General features: G+C 41.5%; 1 protein-coding gene across 1 annotated transcript in view; it reads left to right on the top strand.

Moving 5' to 3' along the window:
• The window catches only part of VWA8 (von Willebrand factor A domain containing 8), a 292,087-nt gene that overhangs the window by 147,938 nt on the left and 119,652 nt on the right, over positions 1-24,497 (top strand). Inside the window, exons 23-30 of the mRNA XM_066581651.1 lie at positions 665-740; positions 3,257-3,392; positions 5,571-5,690; positions 8,570-8,775; positions 11,224-11,375; positions 18,463-18,571; positions 21,089-21,227; positions 24,210-24,412. Of these exons, the coding sequence (XP_066437748.1) occupies positions 665-740; positions 3,257-3,392; positions 5,571-5,690; positions 8,570-8,775; positions 11,224-11,375; positions 18,463-18,571; positions 21,089-21,227; positions 24,210-24,412 (1,141 nt within the window). The remainder of the gene's footprint in view (positions 1-664; positions 741-3,256; positions 3,393-5,570; positions 5,691-8,569; positions 8,776-11,223; positions 11,376-18,462; positions 18,572-21,088; positions 21,228-24,209; positions 24,413-24,497) is intronic.

The following is a 24,497-nucleotide window of genomic DNA, read 5'->3' as shown; positions in this document are numbered from 1 at the left end:
GACTAGGGGTGTCCAACCCGCAGCCTAGGATGGCTATGAATGCAACACAAAGGGGATGGTGGCCTGTGCAGGCTGAATCAGGAGGTCGTGAGCTATATCTGGCAGCAGCAGGCTGTGAGCTTCCCCTCTTAGACAGGCTCATACAGGTGACGAAGCGGGGGGGGGGGGGCACCTCTGTGACTGTCTGACTCAATTACTCAGGATCCACCGGGCAGCAATTATTTTCCTCCTTGTTCTACAGAGTTATTAAAGCTCCTATTCAGTATCAAGGTGTGAACAAAAGATGGTGGTCTCATCTTGGCCAGCTGACACTCCGTGTCCCTCCTCTGGCGTCTGGAATGGACCAGTGGCCAGGTTTCTGTGTCCAGACTTGCATGCAGAAGCAGGCACTGACTTCACTCTGGAGTCCATAGGGCCTGACGGCGAGGGTGGAAATGATTTGTAAGAAGATGGGGGTTGTTTGGGGGCACAGTGGAGGATAATGGGGCTTGTTTGGAGGACTGTATCGTTAGTGTTTGTGTATTTAATTTGTGGTCCAACACAACTCTCTTCCAATGTGGTCCAAATACGCCAAGAGGCTGAACACCCCTGCTTTAGACTGTCCTTAATGGTAAGAAACATAATGCTTATATTAAATTTTTATATTATATATTTTCTTCTCCAGGGACACAACTGTGCAGAGCCTCACATTGCAGCCATCCGTGAAGGAGGGGATAATAGTATATGAAGATTCACCCCTGGTAGGTGTCATTTTATTAATGGTGTGATTGTCACCCATGTGAAGTTTTCAGTATAAAATGTAAAACCAACTGTAAAAAAATATATGCAATTAGATTGTTAAAAAGCAAAGCTTGCTTATTTACATTGGTTTATAATATGTGGCACACAGTTATAACAAGGTTTAACCCTTTACATGCCACTGTCAATGTGACTGCAGCATATAAAAGGCTGAGAGAGGGGGGGGGACTCCCCCTGTCTCCTATGGGATCCGCACAATGTGACTGCGGAGTGGCAATAGGTTACTTTGGCACATGGAGGATTTAATATGATCTCCAAGTCTGACAGCTATGGTGGCCTATGAGGCTCCGCCCCTGGCTAAGCTTCAAATTCTTTATAATACGCTGCTATACTGAAGTATAGCAGCGTATTATAAGAATAATAAAAGATAGTGATATTGAAGTCCCATAGTGACGCAAAAATAAAAAGTTGAAGTATAAAAAAAGTCAAAACCCTGCCTTTCCACTTTTAATATATAAAAAAAATCACAAATCTGCAATCGTCGTGCTCGTAATGACCCAGAAAAAAAATGTTAGTACGTAATTTTATTTGTATTCCATAACAAAAAAAATATTAAAACATGGCGAAAATAGCCTTACAGAAACGTCATATTAATCGACAAATGGTTCCATTAGAAAGTACAATTCATCCCGCAAACAAACCCTCACTCAGCACCACTGACAAGAAAAAATATTAGGGGCCTTTGAATCCAGCAATGAAAACATAAATAATAGTACATATATGATAAAAAAAAATTAAATTTTACAAGTTAAAAAGCTGCAAAAAAAAAAAAAAATAACCCTAATAAATTTGGTATTAGTGTAATCGTACCGGCCTTCAGAATTAATTTAACATATTATTTATACTGCACGATGAACGCCATTAAAAACATGCCACAATTGCAGATTTTGTTAATCTTGAAAAAAATATTAAATTAAAGTAATCAAAATGTCATATTCGCCCAGAAATTGGATAAATGAAGACTAGATTTCATCCTACAAAAAGCAATCTTTTGTAGAACTCGGTCAATGGAAAAGTACAAATCCTATGTCTCATGGAGCAGAGCAGCACAAAAGCAAAGCAGGAAAAAAAGGGTTTTCCATTAAAAAAAAAAGATATCCTTATGTGCCGCCATATTAAAAGAGCCATAGCATTTTATTTTTCTATCCATGGAGCTCTTTGGGGGCTTCTTTTTTACAAGATGAACTCTAATCTTCATTTATCCATTTTTAGAGAGCATGTAACATTTTGATTGCTTTTTATTCCATTTTTTTCTAGAGGCAAGTGTAATAAAAACCTGCAATTCTGGCATGGTTTTTTTCTCCATTTTTCACCTTGCAGTATAAATAATATGTTACATTAATTCTGCAGGCCAATATATTTACACCAATACCAAATTAATGTTTTTTTTATTTCACACTATTTTTTTAAATGTAATTGTTGTGCATTGCTGCATTCCAAGACCCCTAACATTTTTCTTTTTTTGTCAATGGTGTTATGTGAGGATGTTTTATTTCTTTTGCGGGATGAGTTGTACTTTTTAATGGTACCATTTGTTAATCCATACACCGGTTTGATCACTTTCTAGTCTGTAGTTAGCTATTTTTGCCATACTTTTTGCATTTCCTTTTTTATGGCTGCACTGTGTGGGTTAAATATCGCACTAACTTTTTTCTCTGGGTCATTATGGATGCAACAATCCCACATGTGTGATATTTTCTTATTTTATTTTATTTTTTTACATTGTAAAAGGGAAAAAGGGTTAAATAGCAGGAATCAAAGGTCTATTCGGTTCCTGGTATTAGAGCTCCTTCACACTGGCGATTGCAATATCGCCGCAAGAAAATCGCAGCAAAATCGTAATTTTGCTCATGAGATGTCTGAGTATCAGCAATGCTTTTTCTTGCAAAAACAAAACGACCGCTTGCGTTCTTCTTTCGCATTTACTCGCGATAGACAATAAAAGTTTCCAATGTTAAAAACGCAATGCATGAAAATCGCAGGTTCGTTCTTTGCGAGGCGATAAAAAGGAGGCTCCATAGGCAAACATGGGAGATAAAAAAGGCAAAACGCCGAAAGATAGGACATGCTTTGATTTTTATTTTTTTTCACTTCACATCGCATGAGTGAAAACCTCACAAATGGGAATGAAACCATTGCAAATCATTGGTTTCATAATTCTGCGTTTTCACTTACTCTCACATTGCACGATTTTATCGCAAGTGTGAAGGCACCCTTATTGCAAGTGCCCAGCTGTTATCCAACAGCTGAGCATGTGCTCGCTCCCCTCGGCACGGGAGAACCACACTGACCTAATGCAGCCACAGTTTTTGACAGCAATGCCAATTAAAGCGCCCTAACAGCCGACATCAGAAGACGTGACGTATGAGTGGTTGTTAAGGGGTTAAGGTGCAAAAGGCCTTCGTCACTAAGGGGTTAATCTAGTTTGATCAATTGTCTTGTTTTGTTTTGTCATTAGGTTAAAGCTGTCAAAAAGGGCCACATCTTGGTTATTGACGAGGCAGACAAAGCCCCCACTAATGTCACATGTATCCTAAAAACCTTGGTAGAAAGTGGGGAAATGATTCTATCGGATGGAAGGAGACTTGTGGCCAGTAAGTACATTGTATTAAGCGCTGCGGTATGTGGCGGCACTGTATAAATAAGGCTTATGATTTTATTATAAAATCAGCTTGATTGACTTGCAAATACTTTACTATAGCTTATGTATTTCTTAATAAGTGTATCAATTACTTGGTTGAATTGTATAAAATCTGATAGATTTTAAAAGGAAATGATGAAAATGCCCTATATACATTTGAGAAGGATGAAACCGAATGCTTAAGGCCCAATGTCCATGGGCGGATCTGATTTACGGAATATGCAAATCAAGCCGCCCATTGGTCCGGAAAAAAAATCGCAGCATGCTCCATTTCACTGCAGATCCCGCACGGACGGCTTCCATTAACGTTAATGGAAGCCAACCTATCCGTGGACTGTCCGCAATTGAATTGTGGATTCTGCGGGAAAGCAGGAATTTAAAAAGAAAAACTCCACTGTGCATGTATGGAGGCGCGCCGGCCAGCGCTTCCACACACATCCGGAGTGAAGAAAATCCGAACAGCCGCGCAGAAGACCCGGATGAGTAAGCCGTGTCCTCGGCCGCGGGCAGGGTCGGATTCTGATGCGGGCTCACTCATGCAGAATCCCATCTGCCCGTGGACTTTGGGCCTTAATGTTCATGGTTTTGGAATGGGATGTCCAACAAACTCATATAGTTGTGATGGTCAAGTGTCCACATACTTTTGGCCATATAGTGTATTAAGTTGCATTGATTCATATCTGTGTGTCCAAACGTCCTACTTGCTAGAGAAACTGATTGCCTAATAAAAGCATTGGATTGCAGAAGGGCTATACTTCAACCTTGATTTACAGGGGTATAAAAAAAGATTAATGAAAGTATATGACAAGATTGATGAAATACACACATGCTATTAGATGAGCATAAGTTGTCTGAAAAACATAGGTACTCATTAAAGTCACAAAGAGATACATTGGAATTACTAAATAAAATCAGAGTATCTGGGGATATGTGTGGTTTATTATAATTAGAGCTGGATGCTTATTTTGGTTGCTTTACAAGCTGCTTCTTTTAGGGCAAGGACATGCGGACAAAACCTGACCCCCCCACAAAACTGTTCGGCCATTGTATAACTTGGATGGGTGTGGTTCAGCCATATGTGGCTTCACCCTTAGTTTGAGTGTTGCCAGTGTTAACCTTTTTCAATACTCTTTTTATCATGACTTTGCTGCTTAATTAAGCCTATACAATATGCAGGGATCATCAATCACACTGATTCATTAATAGCAGGAACACATGATGCTGCTTGCGTCTTCATTTCTTGTCTTTTCTGCCTCGTTATGAATAGAGTGTAAGCCTGGATGTGTTTTAGTACACTTCTTAACCATCTTTCAGCCTTTGGATAAAGTTCCTTTTTCCACAGTAATCCTTATGTAGTGCAATGGAATTAATTAATGTGAAATCCCAAGATTACTGTACAGTAGTAAAAGTACATCTAATGCTGCATGTCAGAGAGTAAACATCAACAATAGCAGATGTAGTACTTAGAAATGTACAAGCTAAAGCTGGAAACAAGATGGATTTACTCTAGAGAGGTATTTCATTGTAATCTTGCAATGAAGACAGAGTGGTGACAAAGTCAGAAAGGCAGTGACTTACTGAATAATGGAAGTGAATGTCACTTCTAAATGCCTATCGGTCTTCCAGAAGGAATATCTGCAGTATATATCAACCCCGCAGCATATTTCTTATTGCGAAGGGTGAAATCCGTGGTGGAAATCTGCTGCATATTTTAGAATAATACTTTTTGAACAGTTTTTAGGCCCGGAATACCTGCTCTCATGTCATCTCATCTACTTAATATGTCGTTGTTGGTGACACTTTCGTAAATCACTGATTTCTAAGACGTTTTGTGTAAATTATTTTGATAGGTGACGTTAATTACATTAAATAAGTCAAACTTTTTGATTGGTTTGCTTGATTTTCAGTTCTTGTAGGTTAGACCCACACATAGTTGCTTATTTCCTTTCTTACTCAACTGTACTCATTATTGGATTATGTTTAACCAGTTAATTTAATTAGAAGTATTTATTTCTCTTCCCAAAATAGCATAATTAGTACAGCTTGTTTTATTTGGCTTTCTGGTATTACTTAGCACACTTTCTTTTCACTCAAAATCAGAATAACATGAATTCTGTTGTACTTTTGCCAGATCTGTCAGAACGCATAAGAAGAGATAATGTGATCGCAATTCACCCTGATTTCAGAATGATAGTGTTGGCCAACAGACCTGGCTTTCCATTCTTGGGAAATGATTTCTTTGGTGCATTGGGTAAGTAGTAATGTTGACCAACAGTCCCTTCTCATGATAAAACCTTCATTTTTTGTTGGATTCTGACACATTCTATTAATCTACAGGCCCATAAGTGTAATAATAATCTCTATTTGTATAGCCAGCATATTGTGTGGCTCTTTACATATCAGAGGCTACATGGACAGACAAAATCAGACATTTCATACAGTATTAAACTAATAAACCCTTTAAACCAGTGGTCCCCAACCTTTTTGGCACCAGGGACCGGCTTCAAGCAAGACCATTTTTACAAGGCCCGGCAGGGTTGGGCGGGACATGGGCGGGGTTTTGGTTATAGGGGGCGGGGTTATGAAGGGGGTTGGAGTTTAGTGCATTCTTATTTAGTTATGACATTAGAATGTCCTGGCAGTACACACATAGGGCAGTGTATAATCTCCCCCCCCCCCCCCAGCACACACATAGGGCAGCATATAATTTATCTCCCCCCCCCCAGTAATAGACAGCCCCCATCCCTCAGTAATAGACAGCCCCCACCTCTCAGTAATTAGCAGCCCCTCCCCCTGTAATAAGCAGGTCCCCCCCCCAGTAATAAGCAGGTCCCCTCCCAGTAATAAGCAGCCCCCCCCCCCCCAGTAATAAGCAGGTCCCCCCAGTAATAAGCAGGTCCCCCCCCCAGTAATAGGCAGCGCCCCACCCCCAGTAATAGGCAGCGCCCCCCCCCCCAAGTACTAGGCGGCAGCCCCCCCCCCCAGTAATAGGCAGCCTCCCCAGTAATAGGCAGCCTCCCCAGTAATAAGCAGCCCCTTCCCCTGTAATAAGTAGCCCCCAGCCCACCCCAGTAATAAGCAGCCCCCCCGTAAGCAATCCCCCCCCCCCCCAGTAATAACCAGGTCCCCCCCCCAGTAATAACCAGGTCCCCCCCAGTAATAACCAGGTCCCCCCCAGTAATAACCAGCCCCCCCAGTAATAAGCAACCCCATTCCCCTGTAATAAGAACACCCCCCCAGTAATAAGCAGCCCCCCCAGTAATAAGCAGGTTCCCCCCCAGTAATAAGCAGGTCCCCCCAGCCAGTAATAGCCCCCCCCCCCCCCAGTAATAGGCAGCCCCTTCCCCTGTAATAAGCAGCCCCCCCAGTAAGCAACCCCTCCAGTAATAAGCAGGTCCCCCCACCCCCCCGTAATAGGCAGCCCCCCCCCAGTAATCGGCAGCCCCTTCCCCTGTAATAAGTAGCCCCCCCCCCAGTAATAAGCAGCCCCTTCCCCTGTAATAAGTAGCCCTCCCCCCCCAGTAATAAGCACACACACCCCCAGTAAGCAACCCCCCAGTAATAAGCAGGTCCCCCCTGTAATAAGCAGGTCCCCCAGTAGTAAGTAGCCCCCCCAGTAATAGGCAGCCCCTTCCCCTGTAATAAGTAGCCCCCCCCCCCCCGGTAATAGGCAGCTCCCCAACCCATATACTTACCTCCTCCCTGCTGTCGCTCTGTCTGCTTGCCCTGACGTCAGCCCGGAACGCTTCCTCCCCGAGTCCTCTCCTGCGGAACTAATGAGCAGGGGACTCGGGGAAGAGTATCCTGGCTGCACAGACGTCAGTGTGCGCCGGCATCAGCGCGATTACCAGCGGGGAGCTGCGGCGCCCTCGCTGGTAATCGCTTCGGTGGTCAGCGGCGTCGGCACGCCGCGGGCCACATAGCACAAGGCAGCGGGCCGGATTCGGCCCGCGGGCCTTGTGTTTAGAGTAAAAGTTCCCGGCGGTGCCGCGGACCGGCGCTAAACACCCAACGGCCCGGCCCCGGTCCGCGGCCCGGCGGTTGGGGACCCCTGCTTTAAACAATAGGAGTGAGGGTCCTGCTTGCAAGACTGAAGAGCTTACAGTCTCTGGGGAAATAGGGGTGACACCAGTTAAAGGGGTTCTGTCAGCAAAATAAAAAAAAGTTATACCCACCTGCATCCTGCCCTGCATCACTTTACAGTGTAACCTGTGGAAACAGAAAAGTTAAAAAAACAACACATACTCACCTAATCCTGTTGTTCTTGGTCCCTCTGTTGCTTAGGTGCCGTGTGCGTGGTCATCTTCAGCGGCTCCTGCGCACTTCCGCCGTCCTGGCTGCGCCTAACCTCTGCTGTCCATGGAGAGTTGATGGCGAGTGCGCCTGCGCGCCGGGAATGGGGATGTATGCGCACTCGCGTCGACTCTCCTGAGGACGGCAGACGTTAGATGTGGCAAGGACAATCAGTGGGCTATGCATTACTTGTGATGTGTTGACCACTGCCCCGGGTGGCAGTACTTGCTGTCCGGCAGTGGTCGGAGCAGAGGCGGAAGCTGGTACTTTGCCAGCTTCTGCCCTGCTATGGGACAGCTGCCAGAGGTAGAGGAGAAGACCTGCAGGATCCCGGTGACCGGCCCCGTGCGGCACAGGTGAGTATAATTTTTTTTATTTTTCTGACAGAACCCCTTTAAAGAGTGTTTGCTCTATACAATGTGCCAGCTCTCTTTTTCTGAATAGGGTAGTATGCATACAGGTGTATGAGCCGCTCACCAGCAAGTATCTGTATGTACAGAAATTAATTGCATTAGTTTATGGAGTGTGGGGGACCTTGTTGGAAGAAGGGTGGGTAGGTTCTCAGGGAGAATGTAGAAGAGGGGTAAACTGGTGCAGCTCAGGAAAGGTTTTGGAGACAGGAATGGGAGTTTTGGATTATAATAGATGTTAAGGTTCTTTTATGCGGACCGAATATAATATATTCTTGAAAGTTATTAAACCATTATGGATTGCATGCAATTATCTTTAGTTCTTTTAGCTGCTGGTTGTTGTGAACTAGAAAGACAGCATATTTTTAAAGACATTTGTGATCAATTGTGTGTCCTATGAGACAGTTTAACAGGTTTTGTCTTACAGGGGATATCTTCAGTTGCCATGCAGTGGATAATCCAGTGCCCCAGTCTGAACTTGCCATGCTAAGACAGTATGGACCTAATGTGCCTGATGCCATCTTACAAAAACTTGTAGCTGCCTTTGGCGAGCTTAGGGGTATGGCAGACCAGGGGATTATCTCATATCCTTATTCAACCAGAGAAGTTGTTAATATTGTGAAACACCTGGAGGTAAGTGCAAGGATGCAAATATTCTTATTTACACTGATCTATATAAAGCTTGAACAAAAAAGAAAAACCTATAATAATTAGCAACAGATGACTACATCTTTCTCTACATGAAAAATGACATGCCTACATCATATATTTGAAAATCTCATATGTCCATCAATCATTTAACCTAAGGGATGGTTGGGTGTTAGTTGCATGGGAATATGTTCTAAAAACAGTGCTACACCTCTATATTGTCCTTCTGTGTTTTCTCCTAACTGACTCCAGCAGGGGCAGGCTGAACTGGGGAGTAGGGAGGCATGAGCCCAAGGCCAGTCAACCAGACTACATTTAGGGCTGCCCAGCATCCTAACGTGTGCTGCCACGGCAGCAACATCCACTTTCTCTAATCTGTCTCTGCCTGCCCTTGCATGCGCTGTATGATGCCTGCAATGCTCTAGTTCCAGAGCTTTACAGGCTATTAATGACTTCAGCTGCATGACCTGCATGATCTCACCACCACTTACATGCATGCAGGCACCACATGTACTCTTCCTGCATGCTGCCTGTGTTCTCCAAGTTCTAGGTAAGTGAAAAGTGAAAGTCTCTGCTGCTGCCAAAGCCAGACACACCAGGCATGTGAGGAGGCCTTGCCATAGCTCTCTGTGAGTGTAAACTCAAGGTACATTATATGGCACATAGAGTGGAGTTTTTGTTGGGATGCAACCTTTTTAAGGGGCTTTTCTAATATTAAAATAAAGATTGGCAGGGGACAGATGCATGCCTAAAATAAAGCTAAATGACCTGCGGCTCCAGTACTGCTGCTATGGTCTCCTCTGTTCGAGTCTTGAAGCTTCCACAGCTATGACCCCAAATGACCGCAACAGACGATCACTGTCCTCGGTGGTCATATGAACCATGAACAACATGTGACCACTGCAGCAGCTTCCGGCATTGAATTGGTGCGGCAGCTACAGGACATTTAACGCTTTCCAATCCACTGTCTGACGTCTGAAGACATTATGATTTAAGGCTGTACAGCTCCGATGTTGGAAGACATCCGTCGGGGTTCTCTTACTCTATATTGCCAGCCTCTCTGCTGTTGGAGCCTATCCAGCATGTCACTTCATGGAGTACTGGCTTTAGCCAGCAGATAGAACCGTTGTATAACGGCAGAAAAAGAGTAAGCCCCCTAGGAAAACCAGGATACAAATTGGATTGGAAAGGGTTAAGAGTCCTTTTTCATTTTTTTATTTTAGCCACTTATCTACATACCTGCGAATGTTTATTTTGAGGTTAAAAAAACCTCCTTAAAAGGTTTGTCTCTCAAAAAACTCCACATGTCATATAATGTCCACACGCACCATGAGATCTGTGGCAGGAAAAATAAAAATAGATAGCAATGAATGCCAGTCAGCTACAGCAAAGGCAAATAAAGTTTTGGGGTGCATTAAAAGAGGTATAGGGGTGAGGGACAAGAACATTTTTCTTCCACCATATAAGGCACTTGCCAGGCCCCACATGGAATACTGCGTACAGTTCAGGACTCCGCTGCTCAGGAAAGATGTTACAGTGCTTGAGGAGGTTCAAAGAAGGGCGACTAAATGGGAGGACTGGAATACCCAGAGAGGCTATCAAAATTGAGATTATTTACCCTGCAATGGTAACAGGAGGGCATCCTCTACATTTAGAGGAGAGAAGGTTTCATCACCAACACAGAAGGGGGTTCTTTACTGTAAAAGCAGTGAGACTGTAGTACTCTCTACCTGAGGAAGCGGTGATGGCAAAATCAGTCAAGGAGTTTAAGACGGGACTAGACATCTTTTAAAAGCACTACAGCATTGCAGGATATAGACATTAAATAACCAGAGGGATGATTAATCTGGGTGTTGGAGTCTGGTAGGAAAGTTCAAATGTGGATTCAAATATTATTCTGACTGCCATTATGGAGTTGGGAAAAAAAATTTTCTCCACCAGATGGGTTAAATTGACGTCTGCCTCATTTGTGGTGGGGGGTTTCCTTCCTTTGGATCAACAAGGGGGATGGAAACAGGCTGAACTGGATGGACATTTGTCCTTTTTCCACCTTGCACACTATGTTACTATGATAGATGGATATTTTTTTATAACCTGCTGCTGCTTTTCTATAGCTTTGGTGTATAATCAAGCTGCACTCCTGTAGACCTGAAGCATTATGTCATACAGCACTGTCCATGCATTCTACATTACATACTACGGATTTAAATTCTTGCCCTGACTGTACGTTCAACTATAATAAGAAGTCATTGTATAGGAATTGTTGTTTAAAAAAGTTACTAGCACCTATAAAGGCTGACTTGTTTCCGCGTCAGTTTTCATCAGGCACTTCTCCTTGCACAGCAATATTACAAACATACATGTACAATTCGATGTACATTCAACAGATTCTCATGCTAATATACATTATGTTTCATATTTATCTCTAACCAGAAATTTCCTAATGAAGGGCTGGCCAATGTTGTCCGCAATGTCTTCGACTTTGATTCCTACAACCAAGAAATGCGTGAAATCTTGCTTAACTCCTTACATAAACACGGGATCCCAATAGGAGCCAAACCATCCAGTATCCAGCTTGCTAAGGAGTAAGGATTAATTATGTTTTATAAACATTGTTTATTAGTCTTCTATTTTCCCTGGTCATCAAATCTATATTAATGAAGAATATGGAAAGCGAGTTCACTTGTCATTGTGTAAATGTTAGTGACTACTGCCAATAAAACAAAGCTGTTGCTTATCTTTGTGTGTGCTTTTGTGCTTCTTAGTTGAAGACCGTAGAAAACGTTTGTGAAATAAAACTTTTCTATATGGGGCTGGTTGTTTTAACATTTTTCATTAGGCTTGCATATATCCTATGCGTAACACGCGGTGAGTGGAGTCAATGGACTTGATCCATGTATACCTGCGTGTGGACACTATTTTAAAATCATACGGCGGGCAATTATAGCCTCAGTTTTTTAATGATGGCACTTTTTATTCTTGATTTGCAATGCCTATTAAAGAAGCCAACATATGCTACAAGTCTTATTCTAAGAAAAAACAATTACATTCTGCTTGCTCTGAGATAAAATAATTAAAAGGGTTAAGGCCTCATGTCCACTCGAAAGATACAATCCGCGCAGAATCTGCCGCGGATTTGCTTTAAATGGTATTATTTTTGCATGCAGATATCAATGTGATAGCAATGTTGCCGATCCGCGGCAAAATGGAGCATGCCCGTTTTTTCTCCCACGCGTGAAAAACGCAATTCTTTTAAAATGCCATCTGCGGGTGCAAAAATCAATTTAATGGACTGCGGATGGCCAATGATTCCCTATGGGTGAAATCCGCAATTCCATTTAGCTAGTGGACATGAGGCCTAACAGACTTTGGCACAGAAAGTTATATTCACACATTAAGTTTGAAGTTAAACTTAGCTTCTGTAGGTCTGCACCATAAAACCCAAATGCTGACTTCATGTATAACAACTTATGTGGGTCAAACGAGCAACTCTGGATATGAAATGCAGTATGTACATAGAGATAAGTTTGTATCACTTTCATAGAGCTACTTGTACATACAAACAAAGCTTTGCAAGTATTGTTATATGTGGACTATATGGTGCAAAATACCTCTCACATATTTTTTAACTTTGAAATCAGGGTAAAACTCAGCAGGAACCTACAGAAAAAAAATCTTGATCCGAGAAACTAGAGTGGAATTTTAGTAACCCTCATTTAATTACCGCTTCCCGCTCCAGGACGTACATCTACATCCTGGAGCATCGGGGTATGTATGAAGAGAGGTCGCGGGGCATACAGCGCGGGCGTCAGCTGTTTACTACAGCTGACACCCGCGGGCAATAGCCGCGATCGGCCAGTTGCTGCTATTAACCCTTTAAATGCCGCGGTCAATTCTGACATCGGTATTTAAAGCCCCAAAACTCTGTTCGGGGGTCCCGTACGGCCCCCCCCCCCCCCCGCGGTGAGATCGGGGGAGCCGTGCAGGTGTCATGTGGGGTGGCTTGACAGGCTGCCTGTCAGAATGCCGTATGATGTAATGCTATAGTATTTCGTCATACTGCAGGAGCGATTAAAGTATTGCATATTGTAGTCCCCCAGGGGGAGTTAAAAGTAAAGTAAAGAAAAAAGCAATAAAGTTTAAAAAAAAAAAAAAAAAGTAATAAAAGTTTAAATCACCCCCCTTTTGCCATATCTATAATTAAAAAGTCTAAATAATAAAATAAAAATACATATTTGGTATCGTCGCGTCTGTAAAAGTCCGATCTATCAAAGTAGCGCATTATTTACGCCGCACGGTAAATGTCGTCCGGAAAAAAAATAACGCCAGAAGTGCACTTTTCCAGTCCCCCTGTCTCCCAGAAAAAAGGCAATAAAAAGCGATCAAAAAGTCATACGTATTCCGAATTAGTACTAATTCAACGGACGAAAATGGAAAAAAAAGGGCCGCGTCAAGAAGGGGTTAAAATTGCTTGTGTTTTCATTCCCAGTTTTCCTCAGATGTCTCCAGAGGCATTGCTTTTTATTAAAGGGCTTGCGATATGGATCACCAATTAGTTATGTAATAAGTTCAAGTACTCATATTGAAATCAAATTTTTTTTAAATATTGCTTTCCTGAGCAGCTGGTAATGGCAGGGTTGGAGGAGAAAAAAATGGTTCCCTGGGCGCTGTTGTACATGCACTACTGAGATCTTGTTAGATAGACCTCCCTGGAAGTAGCCCACAGAGCAGCTTGGAGTCCATGTAACAGCATCTGGCAATTAACTCAGCAGTCCTTTAAGCAAGTTGTCGATTCTAAAGGCTTTGGTCAGTATAAACGAGATAAAACGATTAGGCATCGAATAGTGAGTAAATACCAGGATAGGAAATCAATTGAGTCGCCTTCTGTATTTTAAAAACTGATGCACACAATCAAAATAGCAGTATAATGTAAATATATTTACCTTAAATCCCAGTTACTACCCCTAATACATCCACACGAGCCCAAAATTGCAGCAGCAAAAAATCAATTGCAGACCGTATCCATTGTAAATGGGAAATGTCCACATTGAATATCCACAACATACATTGACTCGCTGTGGATCTATAATCAGTTTTCCGTACATATTCTTTTCTCTAACCTTGTGGATGGGACTTAATAAAATAGCATAAGCTTTGCTGGTAGTGTAACACGCTGCAGATTTTCTTCCCGCACAATCTTAGCATAATGGCTGTAGAGTATCTTCTATGTGAAGATACCCTAAAAGTCCTTGTTATAATATGCCACAGCATTTTCAATGTTTTCTTTATTTCAGGCTGGAATGGTAATAGACAAATTTACCCTTCTACATCTGTGGGGTACGGCACTGGCCAATCAGAATAGTTTGTAGTATCTTAGACTACCTATACCTTACCATTACACTGTGTGCATCAGGTAGTCAGAAATTTGGTGTGGCCATCTTGCTTTTTTTGAAGTTGGAGGGTGGCATTAAGTAAAAACATGGCAAGCATCACAGTATTCTACCATGTAGCTGTACCAAAGCTGCTTCTTTTCTGTGTATGTCTATCTGTCTAGATCTCCGACTACCTATAAATCAATCTGTTTGCCTATTTTGTGTTATTTTCTGAAATCCTTTAACCCTTTCCAATCCACTGTCTGACGTCTAAAGACATTATGATTTAAGGCTGTACAGCACTGATGTTGGAAGACGTCCGTCGGGGTTCTCTTACTGTATATTGCCAGCCTCTCTGTTGTCGGAGCTTATCCAACTTGTCACCTCATGAAGTACTGGCTTTAGCCAGCAGATAGCGCCGTTGTAGAACAGCAGAAAAACAGTAAGCCCCCTAGGAAAACCAGCATACAAATTGGACTGGAAAGGGTAAAGGCAGCCTTTTATACCATGAAAATGCCATTTTGTTGTTGAGCTGCATGTATTACTCATAAATGGCCGCCCAGTGTTTTCAAATGTTAATTCGGAATGAGCAATTCCCTTGTGTTTCCTGCCTTGCATTTTTCCAGAAAGGTCATCAAGTAATGAGTTCTCTGTTTTTATAATGGCGTGTCATACCTTTCAAAGTCAAAATTCAGAGTAATATTCTGTTTTCCGGGAGAACATATTTATATATCTGGAATATAACAAGAGGAAACAACTATTCTTTTAAAACCATACAATATTAGTTTTTTAGGGCATTTAACATTAGCAGCAATGCTGCATAAAAATGTTGAGGGCAGCCTGACTCCGTGATCATCCATGAAATGATAATACTTCGTACATAAAATCTGAATGAAGCTGCTTCAATTATTCATAGGTAAATATCAAGTATTAATGCCAGCCTTGTGATGAACATCGGTTTGCTTAGAAATCTAGCTGCAGTTCAAAATCCAAACTGATATTTATTATTATATTTATTGACGATATTATCAATTTATGAATGACAAATAATTCTATATATCGAGGTTCAGTAAGAGACAGCAAGCAGCATTCTCCACTATTTAATCCAGTAAAAAAAAGTAAATTAAAAATGAAAAACTCAACAAACCCATTATAAGTTAGTGGTATCTACAAAGCCTTAAAGGGAACCCATCACCAGGTTCATGCTGCCCACACCATAGGCAGCATGCACCTGGAACACAGACAAACCAATTTGGGCCCATGTATGTTTTTTTTTGTAATGCTACCTTGTTTCAGAAAAAAACATATTTAGAAGTTTGACTTAGAACTGAGCTGGAAATGAGCACTGGGCTCTCCCTGACCGCGTCCTCAACAGGGACAGCCCTCTCCATATACACAGGCAGAGAGTGGAGCTGTGACTCGGATTCTGTCCTCCGCTTGAAATAAGAACTCCAAGAGTTGAATTCTGAGTCAAACTTCTAGGTATATTTTTTCTGAAACACAGCAGCATTACGGTATAAGACATACATGGACTGAATAACAACACAAGCCTCATAGGTTCACTTTACATCAGTGATTCCCAAACTGGGTTCCATGGTTGAGGGTACCTAAGGTTCTGTAGACTAATTGTTGCTAGGACACCTGGAGCACCTTGAACAATACTACTTAGCAATATTCATATCTTCACTTCTTGGTAGAGGTGTTATGAATATTAATGAGCTACATGCTTCGCTTTGCCAAGTCACTAGGGCATTATTCTACATACTGGCACACACTTGGGACTTATTTAGAATGTTTTCTGACATTTTTCAGTGCAGAAAAGTAATAGTGTATTACAAAAAAAAGTGCATGTACAACCTGGCATAGTTAAGTAGTTATGATGCTTTCTTCAATCTCCATACACCACCTTGGAAAAAACATAAACTGTAATTACATACTGGTGTATTCCATTATTAAGTATGCCCCCACTGTGTTTCAGCGCCAGCATTCCCTGTCTATCATCACAGCATACTTTTCCAATTACATGAAAATGATATGATGTAACTGTCCACAGTAGCCAATAGGAACCACACTGTAGATGGCTGTATATGGCTACTAAATTAGGATTCGTAAGTGGGGTCTCTGGCTGCTTTGGGGTTACTTGGTTTGAAGAATTTTTGGACCAGTGCTTTGTACGGATGAAAAGTTGTTTCCACCATAGCATAAAGCAGTTTGTTCGCTGTTTTCTCTCTTGTTGGTTTAAAGGTTAGTAATAATTAAGCAGGTAGTTTTGCCAACTTGGAAACCTTTTGCTTACATTAGCAAATTATTATAATGATGCTGATAGAAAACCCATACTGGAGAGTGGAAATAAAAGAATTCATGAGTTTTAGAAATATTTTAGAGAAAATAGCAATATAAATTATGAGTCAATGGGAATATACAAATAATTGGATAATCTGGGTGTTTGTCTCATCATGAAGGGACTTGCATTGGGCCAGCCCATCTTTCTCCACCATAACACTGATTAATAAAGCAATTTAGACACCTTTTTATGTCATTGATTCTGAGTTATTCCATTACTTAGATTACAAAGTATTACCTGTGCATAATGCCCACTAAAGCAGTCTAAAATTGATGAGTAAATATAATAAAAACCACACATGAAGTTAGCTTGCTTTTAAATTGAAGGGTTTCATACATCTTTTGACATATCACTGAGACATTTCAGAAAATGTCATCAGTGGATGCCCTTCAGGGCATGATCATTATTGTTCTTTTGATGTGGATGGGAGACCCATGAACATAGCAGAAGCACTAAAATCTTCAAGACATATATATATATATATATCAGAAACAGCACTTCTGTTTTCTAATGTTGTGCAATCCTTTTAGAATTATGAGGACATGGCTCAGTATAAATACCGAGTTTTGGTTTCCATTTTTACAGCAGCCATAAAGTGCAAGCCCCCCCTTCCCCCTCGACTATTGACTTATACAGGAGTGTGCCGTGTTTCTCTTTCTGGGTAGAAGAATGCAGCTCTATATCTCTTCTGCCCTTAAAAGCAGTGTAAACCTAATGAAAAAGAGTGGTCGCAAGCTTAAAAAAGAGTCTTAAGGAGCTATTACAGTAGAACTCTTATATCATAGCAGCTACAATACATATAATATGTACTAAAGGAATAATGATGGACTCCAGACAACCTTAAGTTTAGGTAACTGGTATTGCAATGCTGAATGGCTACTGGTGGTCCTAGAAGGTTGAGCCTTTGCCAACTCTTTATTGACATAACATTTAGTAAATTCACACATCTGCTGTTTAATATCTTTAGTTTTTGAGTGTCCAAGCAAAATAAATGCATATGAATCATCACTAGCTCTTCCACTTTAGTGTTTAACAATAGCACATATCATACTGCCATGGTGTAGATCATCCAGCAATGGCATGTGCCCTTTAGCTCATCATTTACTGATCCGGAAAACACAATTTGAACGTATGAAGCGTAGGAGTGTGAATAGTACCGTTCACAAGTCTGGACATGGAAGATCTGAGACTTAAACCACAATTGAATCATTTACTCAGATACAACTGTTTATTGTCTTGCCCTCACCAGGAAACATGTAGGTTTTATTATTTTTATCAGTGAACTACTTGTTAGAGATGATCAAATGTTGCCTAGTTTTGATTTTAACTGATTTGTAAATTGATTTTTGTCTTCCAGGCTTAAAGAGGTTTTTCAGGCAGCACCCATTGTCGGTACTGGGATGCACTGGGGTCAGAGCAGAAGTCGTTGCTCCGTCTCCTGTGTAGTGGCCGGTGCTTGTAATTGCAAGGGCAGCTCTTATTGAAATAAATGAGAACTGCACTTGTAATTGCAGGCTGGGTTCCTATTCATTTCAATGAGAGCTGTGCCTGCAAATATCAACTCCGGCCACTACACAGGGGTCGGAACAGCGGCTTCCGCTCCAACCGTGGTGTGTCCAGGCACTGACTGGAAAACTCCTTTTTAAGCTTGGCTTTGGCAAATTTTAAAGAATATACAAATCAATTATTCCAATATATTCTGTGAACTGGGGAATCACAAGAAATAATTTCATCCCCTCTGCTTGTTATTGATGACTCTATTGTATACCTTCAAAAATAACAGGCAGAGAAAGTGTTGTTCATTACATTCTCTACTCACTTATTGCATGCTGTAGCCCATTTGCTACAGACTTATTTCAAAAGGTTTCTTATGTAAGTACAATGCAGATAGATAGGCCCTTTTGATGAGTCTGCTCTCCCCCACCTATGTAATGTGTTTGCTTCTTTACTTCACAGGTTGCCCCTTCCAGATGTTAGTTTTGTTGGCCATTGGAACATGAACCAGGCTGGAAATGCTCACCGGAAACTTTTGTGTCCAACAGAAACACATCAGCTATTTATAAAGGTTATTTTTGTGTTTTTGACTTTTCTTACTTTCCCTAATAAAACAAAATCACTACAGACACAATCTAGAACTAAATGGATTGTTGTTGTTACTTTTATTAAGTTACCTAAAGCTTGTGACAACTGAAAATGTTGCTTCCTCGTACTTTATATAAAATCCCAGAGAACATGTAGAAATATCAAGCTGAAATATACTGACTTTATTAGATCTATTCTAGAGGCACAAGCCAGACACTTATCCAGATGTAGCACAGTGTTCACAACTGTGTAAAGGATTTTAATGGGAACCTGTCACCAAGTTCATGTTACCCAAACCATGGGGAGCATGAACTTATGGCAGGTATGTACATTGCAAGCATGTATGTCCTACTCTGAAATGCTGTGGTGTTTCAGAATAAGCATACTGTGAAGATCCACTCTGAATGGTGGTTAGAGTCATGGGGGCAGCGCTACACCAGTTTATTCCACCTGGATCACCTATAGTGACAGCTTTCTCTGTTTGTATATAGGGAAAGAATGACCACTCTTGATGATATGGGCAGGAAGAGGCCATTATGGAGGTGACACCCCCATGACTCCAAGCTACTTTTAGCGTGGATTTTCCTGGTTTTAGAATAAGGCACACATGTCTGCAGTGTACATACCTGACACATGGGTCAGGCAGCATGAACCTGGTGATAGGCTCCTTTTAATAAATGTTGCTTATTAGAGATGAGCGAGCATACTCGATAAGGCAAACTACTCAAGCAAGTAATGGCCTATTCGAGTACCTGCCTGCGCATCTCTAAAGATTCGGGGAGCGGCGGGGGAGAGCGGGGAGGAACGGAGGGGAGATCTCCCTCTCCCTCTCTCCCCCATGCTCACCGCCGCAACTCACCTGTCACCCGCGTCGGCAGCCGAATCTTTAGAGACGAGCGGGCAGGTACTCGAATAGGGCACTACTCGCTCGAGTAGTTTGCCTTAACGAGTATGCTCGCTCATCGCTATTGCTTATCTACTCCGATGTCTACATGATACTGCATTATCGCTTTAACTCAGCATCGTAGAAAGGGGATCCTCTGTTTGGGACACTACACTGCAAACAGCTGCAAACACAACAATATAATATGTATTACTAGGCTGCCTGCTGCTCCCTATGTTGGTATCAGCAATTTGGCAAGTGTTTTATTGGCTGGACCCACAGATTTTCTGATTGTAGAGTGCCTTCCTTTTGATGATGGGTTGGCTTGTTATAGCAATCCTGTAAAGCCCTACAGTCTATTATGATAATAAATAATCAGCTCCTTAGACCTGGTTCCCATGGGCTACAAAATCATATCTACAAAACGCATGTATGTGAAGCCCATGGATTTCAATGGGTTCTTGCAGGCTACAAAACATCTCTCATGTGAAAGAACCCATTGGAAACCATGGGCCTCACATATATGCGTTTTGTAGCCCGTGTCAAAGAGGCCTTATGCAGCAATACTTGTTAAAGTTTTTTACATGATGTGACCAGTGAGCCAGTATTTGCCACCTTGTAAAGGCTGCTTCAGATGAGATGCTTGCTGTTTAAGGGATTTGGAGTTTCTATAGTGCTCGATATGCAGCTATAAAAGCTTGCATACTTCAAATTTCCTAGATTTCAAACAATATAATTGCTTGGTGCAATATTATATGCAAAATGTCACTGATGTACATGTTGCCATTTTCTTAGGATGGTATCTAAGGTTTCCAGTGATTAAAATCTGGTTCCTCATAGGATCGAGGACTCAGAGGTACATGGCTGCCCTCTCATCCTTGAAAGCAGTAGCTTTCATGTTATCTTCTCTTACATACCTGTGACATATCAGAAGATGAGTTTCAGATAGATTTTAGAGATGAGCGAGCACCCAAATGCTTGGGTCCGCGTTATTCGAGTCGAGCTTTTCGTAAAATTTGAGAGCTCTACTCAAGTAACAAACCCCATTGGCTACAATGGGAGACTCGAGCATTTTTGTATGTGGGACGCCAGGTCCCGAGCTTTTTTTTTTCTTTTTCTTGGTTTCTTTCTCTCCCTCTCCCCCTCCCCCTCCCTCTCCCCCTGTCCCTCTCCCCCTGTCCCTCTCCCCCTCTCCCTTTCCCCCTCTGCCAGCCCAAAAATGTGCCATTGACGCACGCTCTGCGTCACTGTGGGCAAGGGCCAAAACAGGCACGTCACAGCGGGGAGGAGCCAAAAACTGGGGCTCAGTCGAACACGGCGTGATGCTCGTTCGAGTAACGAGTGCTATCGAGTATGCTAATAGTTGAACGAGCATCAAGCTCGAAAGAGAGTGCGTTCGCTCAACTCTAATAGATTTCCCTTTCCAATCAAAAACCATCTCAGTAGATTTCTAAATTGTTTAACAGTTATATGTAGCATAGTTATAAATGTTACCGTAAGTGAGAGTACTCCTTTTCAGTATGTGTGACATTTCTTGAACATGTACGGCTTGGATCATTATGTTGATTGTTCCTTAATGCGTTAACGATCTACAGTGACATATTTCTCATATTTTAGGGTCCAGTATATATAAATGTACAGGGTTATTCATTTGAGCGTTATGAATCCCGATCACTGAGTTTCACTGAAGAAATGGCTCATTGGAGCCTTCCTATCAATGAAGTGAATATTGTGTGTGATGTCAATGTCTCTTCAGGTATGTTCAGTCCTCTCATGGAAATATTGTGGCAAACCATATCAGACCGGTAGATTGCTATGCTATGTAAGTTTATTACTGTTTGTTGTAATTTCATACACCATCACTTTTTTCTGTTCTAGAATTGTTAGCTGGCTTTAGTTTTGAGCACTGTTTTCAATGCTAAATTCAAGCTCCAAAATTCAAATTATCTTATTTGTTTCAATATCTATGTGTTTATATCATATAATTTTTAAAAAATGTTACAGGGTTTTTTTGATGACAGGAGGCATTGGAACAGCTGATCAGTCAGGAACTTGAGTGGTGCACCCCGGCTGATCAACTATTGATGACCTATCCTGAGGATAGGTCATGAGTAACAAAATAGCCCGGAAAACCTCCTTAATGAAAACTTTAACCTGAGAAACACAAAAGTCAAATTTAGAGAAACTTGATTTCAAGAAAAATATACAACTTACAACAAGTATACAACAAAGGGGTTTTCCAGTTTTAAACAATTGATGACCTATAGGGTCTGGCAGTCAAGACCCCTGCCGATCAGCTGATCGAAGAGGTGACGGCTTCTTAGGCCAGTGACGTCCCCTTCATCAGTCCCATTCAAGTGAACAGGCTCAGTTGATATACAATGTACGATGTTGTGTCTTGTATAAACTGAAGTTCATTTATTTATTGTTATTTTTGCAGCGCTAAAATATTTTCATGTACACAAATGAGTCCCTGTCCCCAGTGCATCTCATAATCTAATCTTCTTATGTCAGACATATACACATGCTAAAAGGGGGTTTGTCATTTAAAAAAAAATCTCTACTTACCTATTCCTCCCCAGGCAGCCTTCTTCAAGCATCTTCTCGCTGATCTTCTGCAGTCCCCTGGGTCACCTTACCGCAAGCCGGCTGGATCCTCCTCCTCTTGTTATGTAGCGTCCATTCTCTGCATTCTTCTTCCGGCAGGTCAGTGTAGGTTACGTCACTAGTGATGTAACGTTCACTCCCTAGGAAGGAATGCCGATCTATGGCCGAGATTGCTTCATATGCTATTGTAGAGTAATGAAGCATACATTACCCTGCAGGAAGGAGACTGCAGAGAATGGACACTTCGTCACCGAAGACAAACAATCGGCTACAAACATTTAAAATAAGGGATACTTAAAAAGGATACTTTTAGCTCTGTGAAGATATAGTGTCATTCGACAGAAAATAAAATCCAGCAATCTTGGATTTATTGAGATTATCACAGATGCAGTTTTTTCCCATAGGGATATAGTGTTAGCTCATGCATTCAGAGTTCTACGAAGTAAAAAAAAATAGTTGATTAAGAAGACTCTTTACTTTAAATTCTAGGGAATTGCATGGTAATTCTGCCATGTGACATTGTATAAAATCATATTGTTCAAATTATGGTTAACAATTATAAACGTTTCCTTAGCCCTATTACCTATGGCACAATAATTACCCTACTGGGAATTTGCAAGGCAGTACCAGACCTACACAAGCTTTCTCCTATGCCCCCGGCCTCCTCGATACCCTTAATCTTAGCTTTAAAAAAAAAACCTTGAAAGTACCTAATATTTTGAATAATTTCAAATCTTTGACAGTTTATAACATGCTGAAAGATATAAAACTAGACACCCCTAACCAAGTTGACACTTTCATACAAAAACGCCCACTCACTTTTCTGGAGAAGCTAGATATTTACAATCCACAAAAAAAAATTTCAAACCGAGTATAGCGACAAACCTAGAGACCCACTCTGGTTTGAAACATACTTGTCACTCCCATCCCACTCACATAAACTGACATTGAGACTTTATAAAGGCTTGTTACTAAATTCCGTTCCCAATAAACCATAGTACCTTAGGACAGGGGTCCCATACTCCAGTCCTCAGGGCCCACCAACAGCTCATGTTTTCAGGATATCCTATAGTAAGAACACCTGTGGCAATGTCTGAGGCACCGACAATAATTACATCACCTGTGCAACACTGAGGAAATCCAGAAAACATGACCTGTTGGGGTCCCTGAGGACTGGAGTTGGGGAACCCTGGCTTAGGGAATGGGAGAGAGACTTGAAGACCACCTTCTCCAGAGAAGACAGCGCCAAAATACTTACCAACTGCCACGGATTTAGTAGATTTGTTCAAATCCAGTAAAATTCCTATAAACGTCTTATGAGATGGTATAAGACGCCTGCTAGCCTAGCTAAATTAAGACCTACGACCTCAGACTGCTGTTGGCGTTGTGGCCCTAATAGCGGCTCTCTGCTACATATCTGATGGGATTGCCCTATGATTACACCTTAATGGGCACAAATAGTGGAACATATCAGCAAAATATGCTCAACTCACATCAAATTATCCCCAGTAAATATCCTCCTGTGGAAACCTTCTGCCTATTTGTACCCCCATAACAAAAATCTACCAATTTTCCTAATTTCTGCTGGTAAGCTCCTAATCCCGCTTATGTGGCGCAGATCCGAGATACCTTTTTAGTCCCAAGGGGCAGAGAGGGTTTCACAACTGTGCCACTTTGAAGAAACTGCAAACTGGGAAAATGGTACAAGATGCAATTTTTTAAGCATTTGGAAACCTTGGTACAAATACAACACTTCAAACTATTTCAGCTTGGGTGCATGAACTTCACCCCAATGCGCTCTACTATGTCACAAATTCCCCACATACTCTATTCACCAGTGCTTCCAAAAATCCTTCCGTGATATACTCAATAAAATAAGATTTAAAAAAAAAAATCCTATACTTCTGTTTGCGGTGTAATTTTGCATTGTGATGTTGCACAAGAGAAGAATGTATAACATCACATGCAGTATATTGCCTTGGCGCCTCTAGCTAACAATCTGTCAGCTTTAATTATAACTGTTTTACAGTGCTTTTATAGGGGACACTTATGAAATTGTCTTTAGATGACTTAAACCTCTTGTAATAAGCGGAATATTTAATTTACAATTAGGATTTTCTTTCCCTCCCAGATAATGATGCAGACAGTACAGTTTACGTAGTCACCTGCAATCCAGTGTCATTGTACTTCATGAAGAATAATGGCCATAAAGGCTACTGCGTGGATTTGTATGACATTTTCCCTAGAACCGTGGGAAGTGTATGGCAACCATTTGTAAGCATAGCACCTCTGGGTCACCCACTGACTGGACAGGTTGTTCTACATGAAGAACAGGTAGCTATTTTACACAGCTTCCTATTTAAATAAGTTTTTTTAGAGTTAAATCTTCGAATCAGTTTCTGAAGTTCCTATTATATGT

This window comes from Eleutherodactylus coqui, chromosome 1, assembly GCF_035609145.1.
Source record: "Eleutherodactylus coqui strain aEleCoq1 chromosome 1, aEleCoq1.hap1, whole genome shotgun sequence".
Lineage (NCBI taxonomy): Eukaryota > Metazoa > Chordata > Amphibia > Anura > Eleutherodactylidae > Eleutherodactylus > Eleutherodactylus coqui.
The sequence above is the reverse complement of the archived record's forward strand: the minus strand, read 5'-3'. Positions and strand labels throughout refer to the sequence as shown.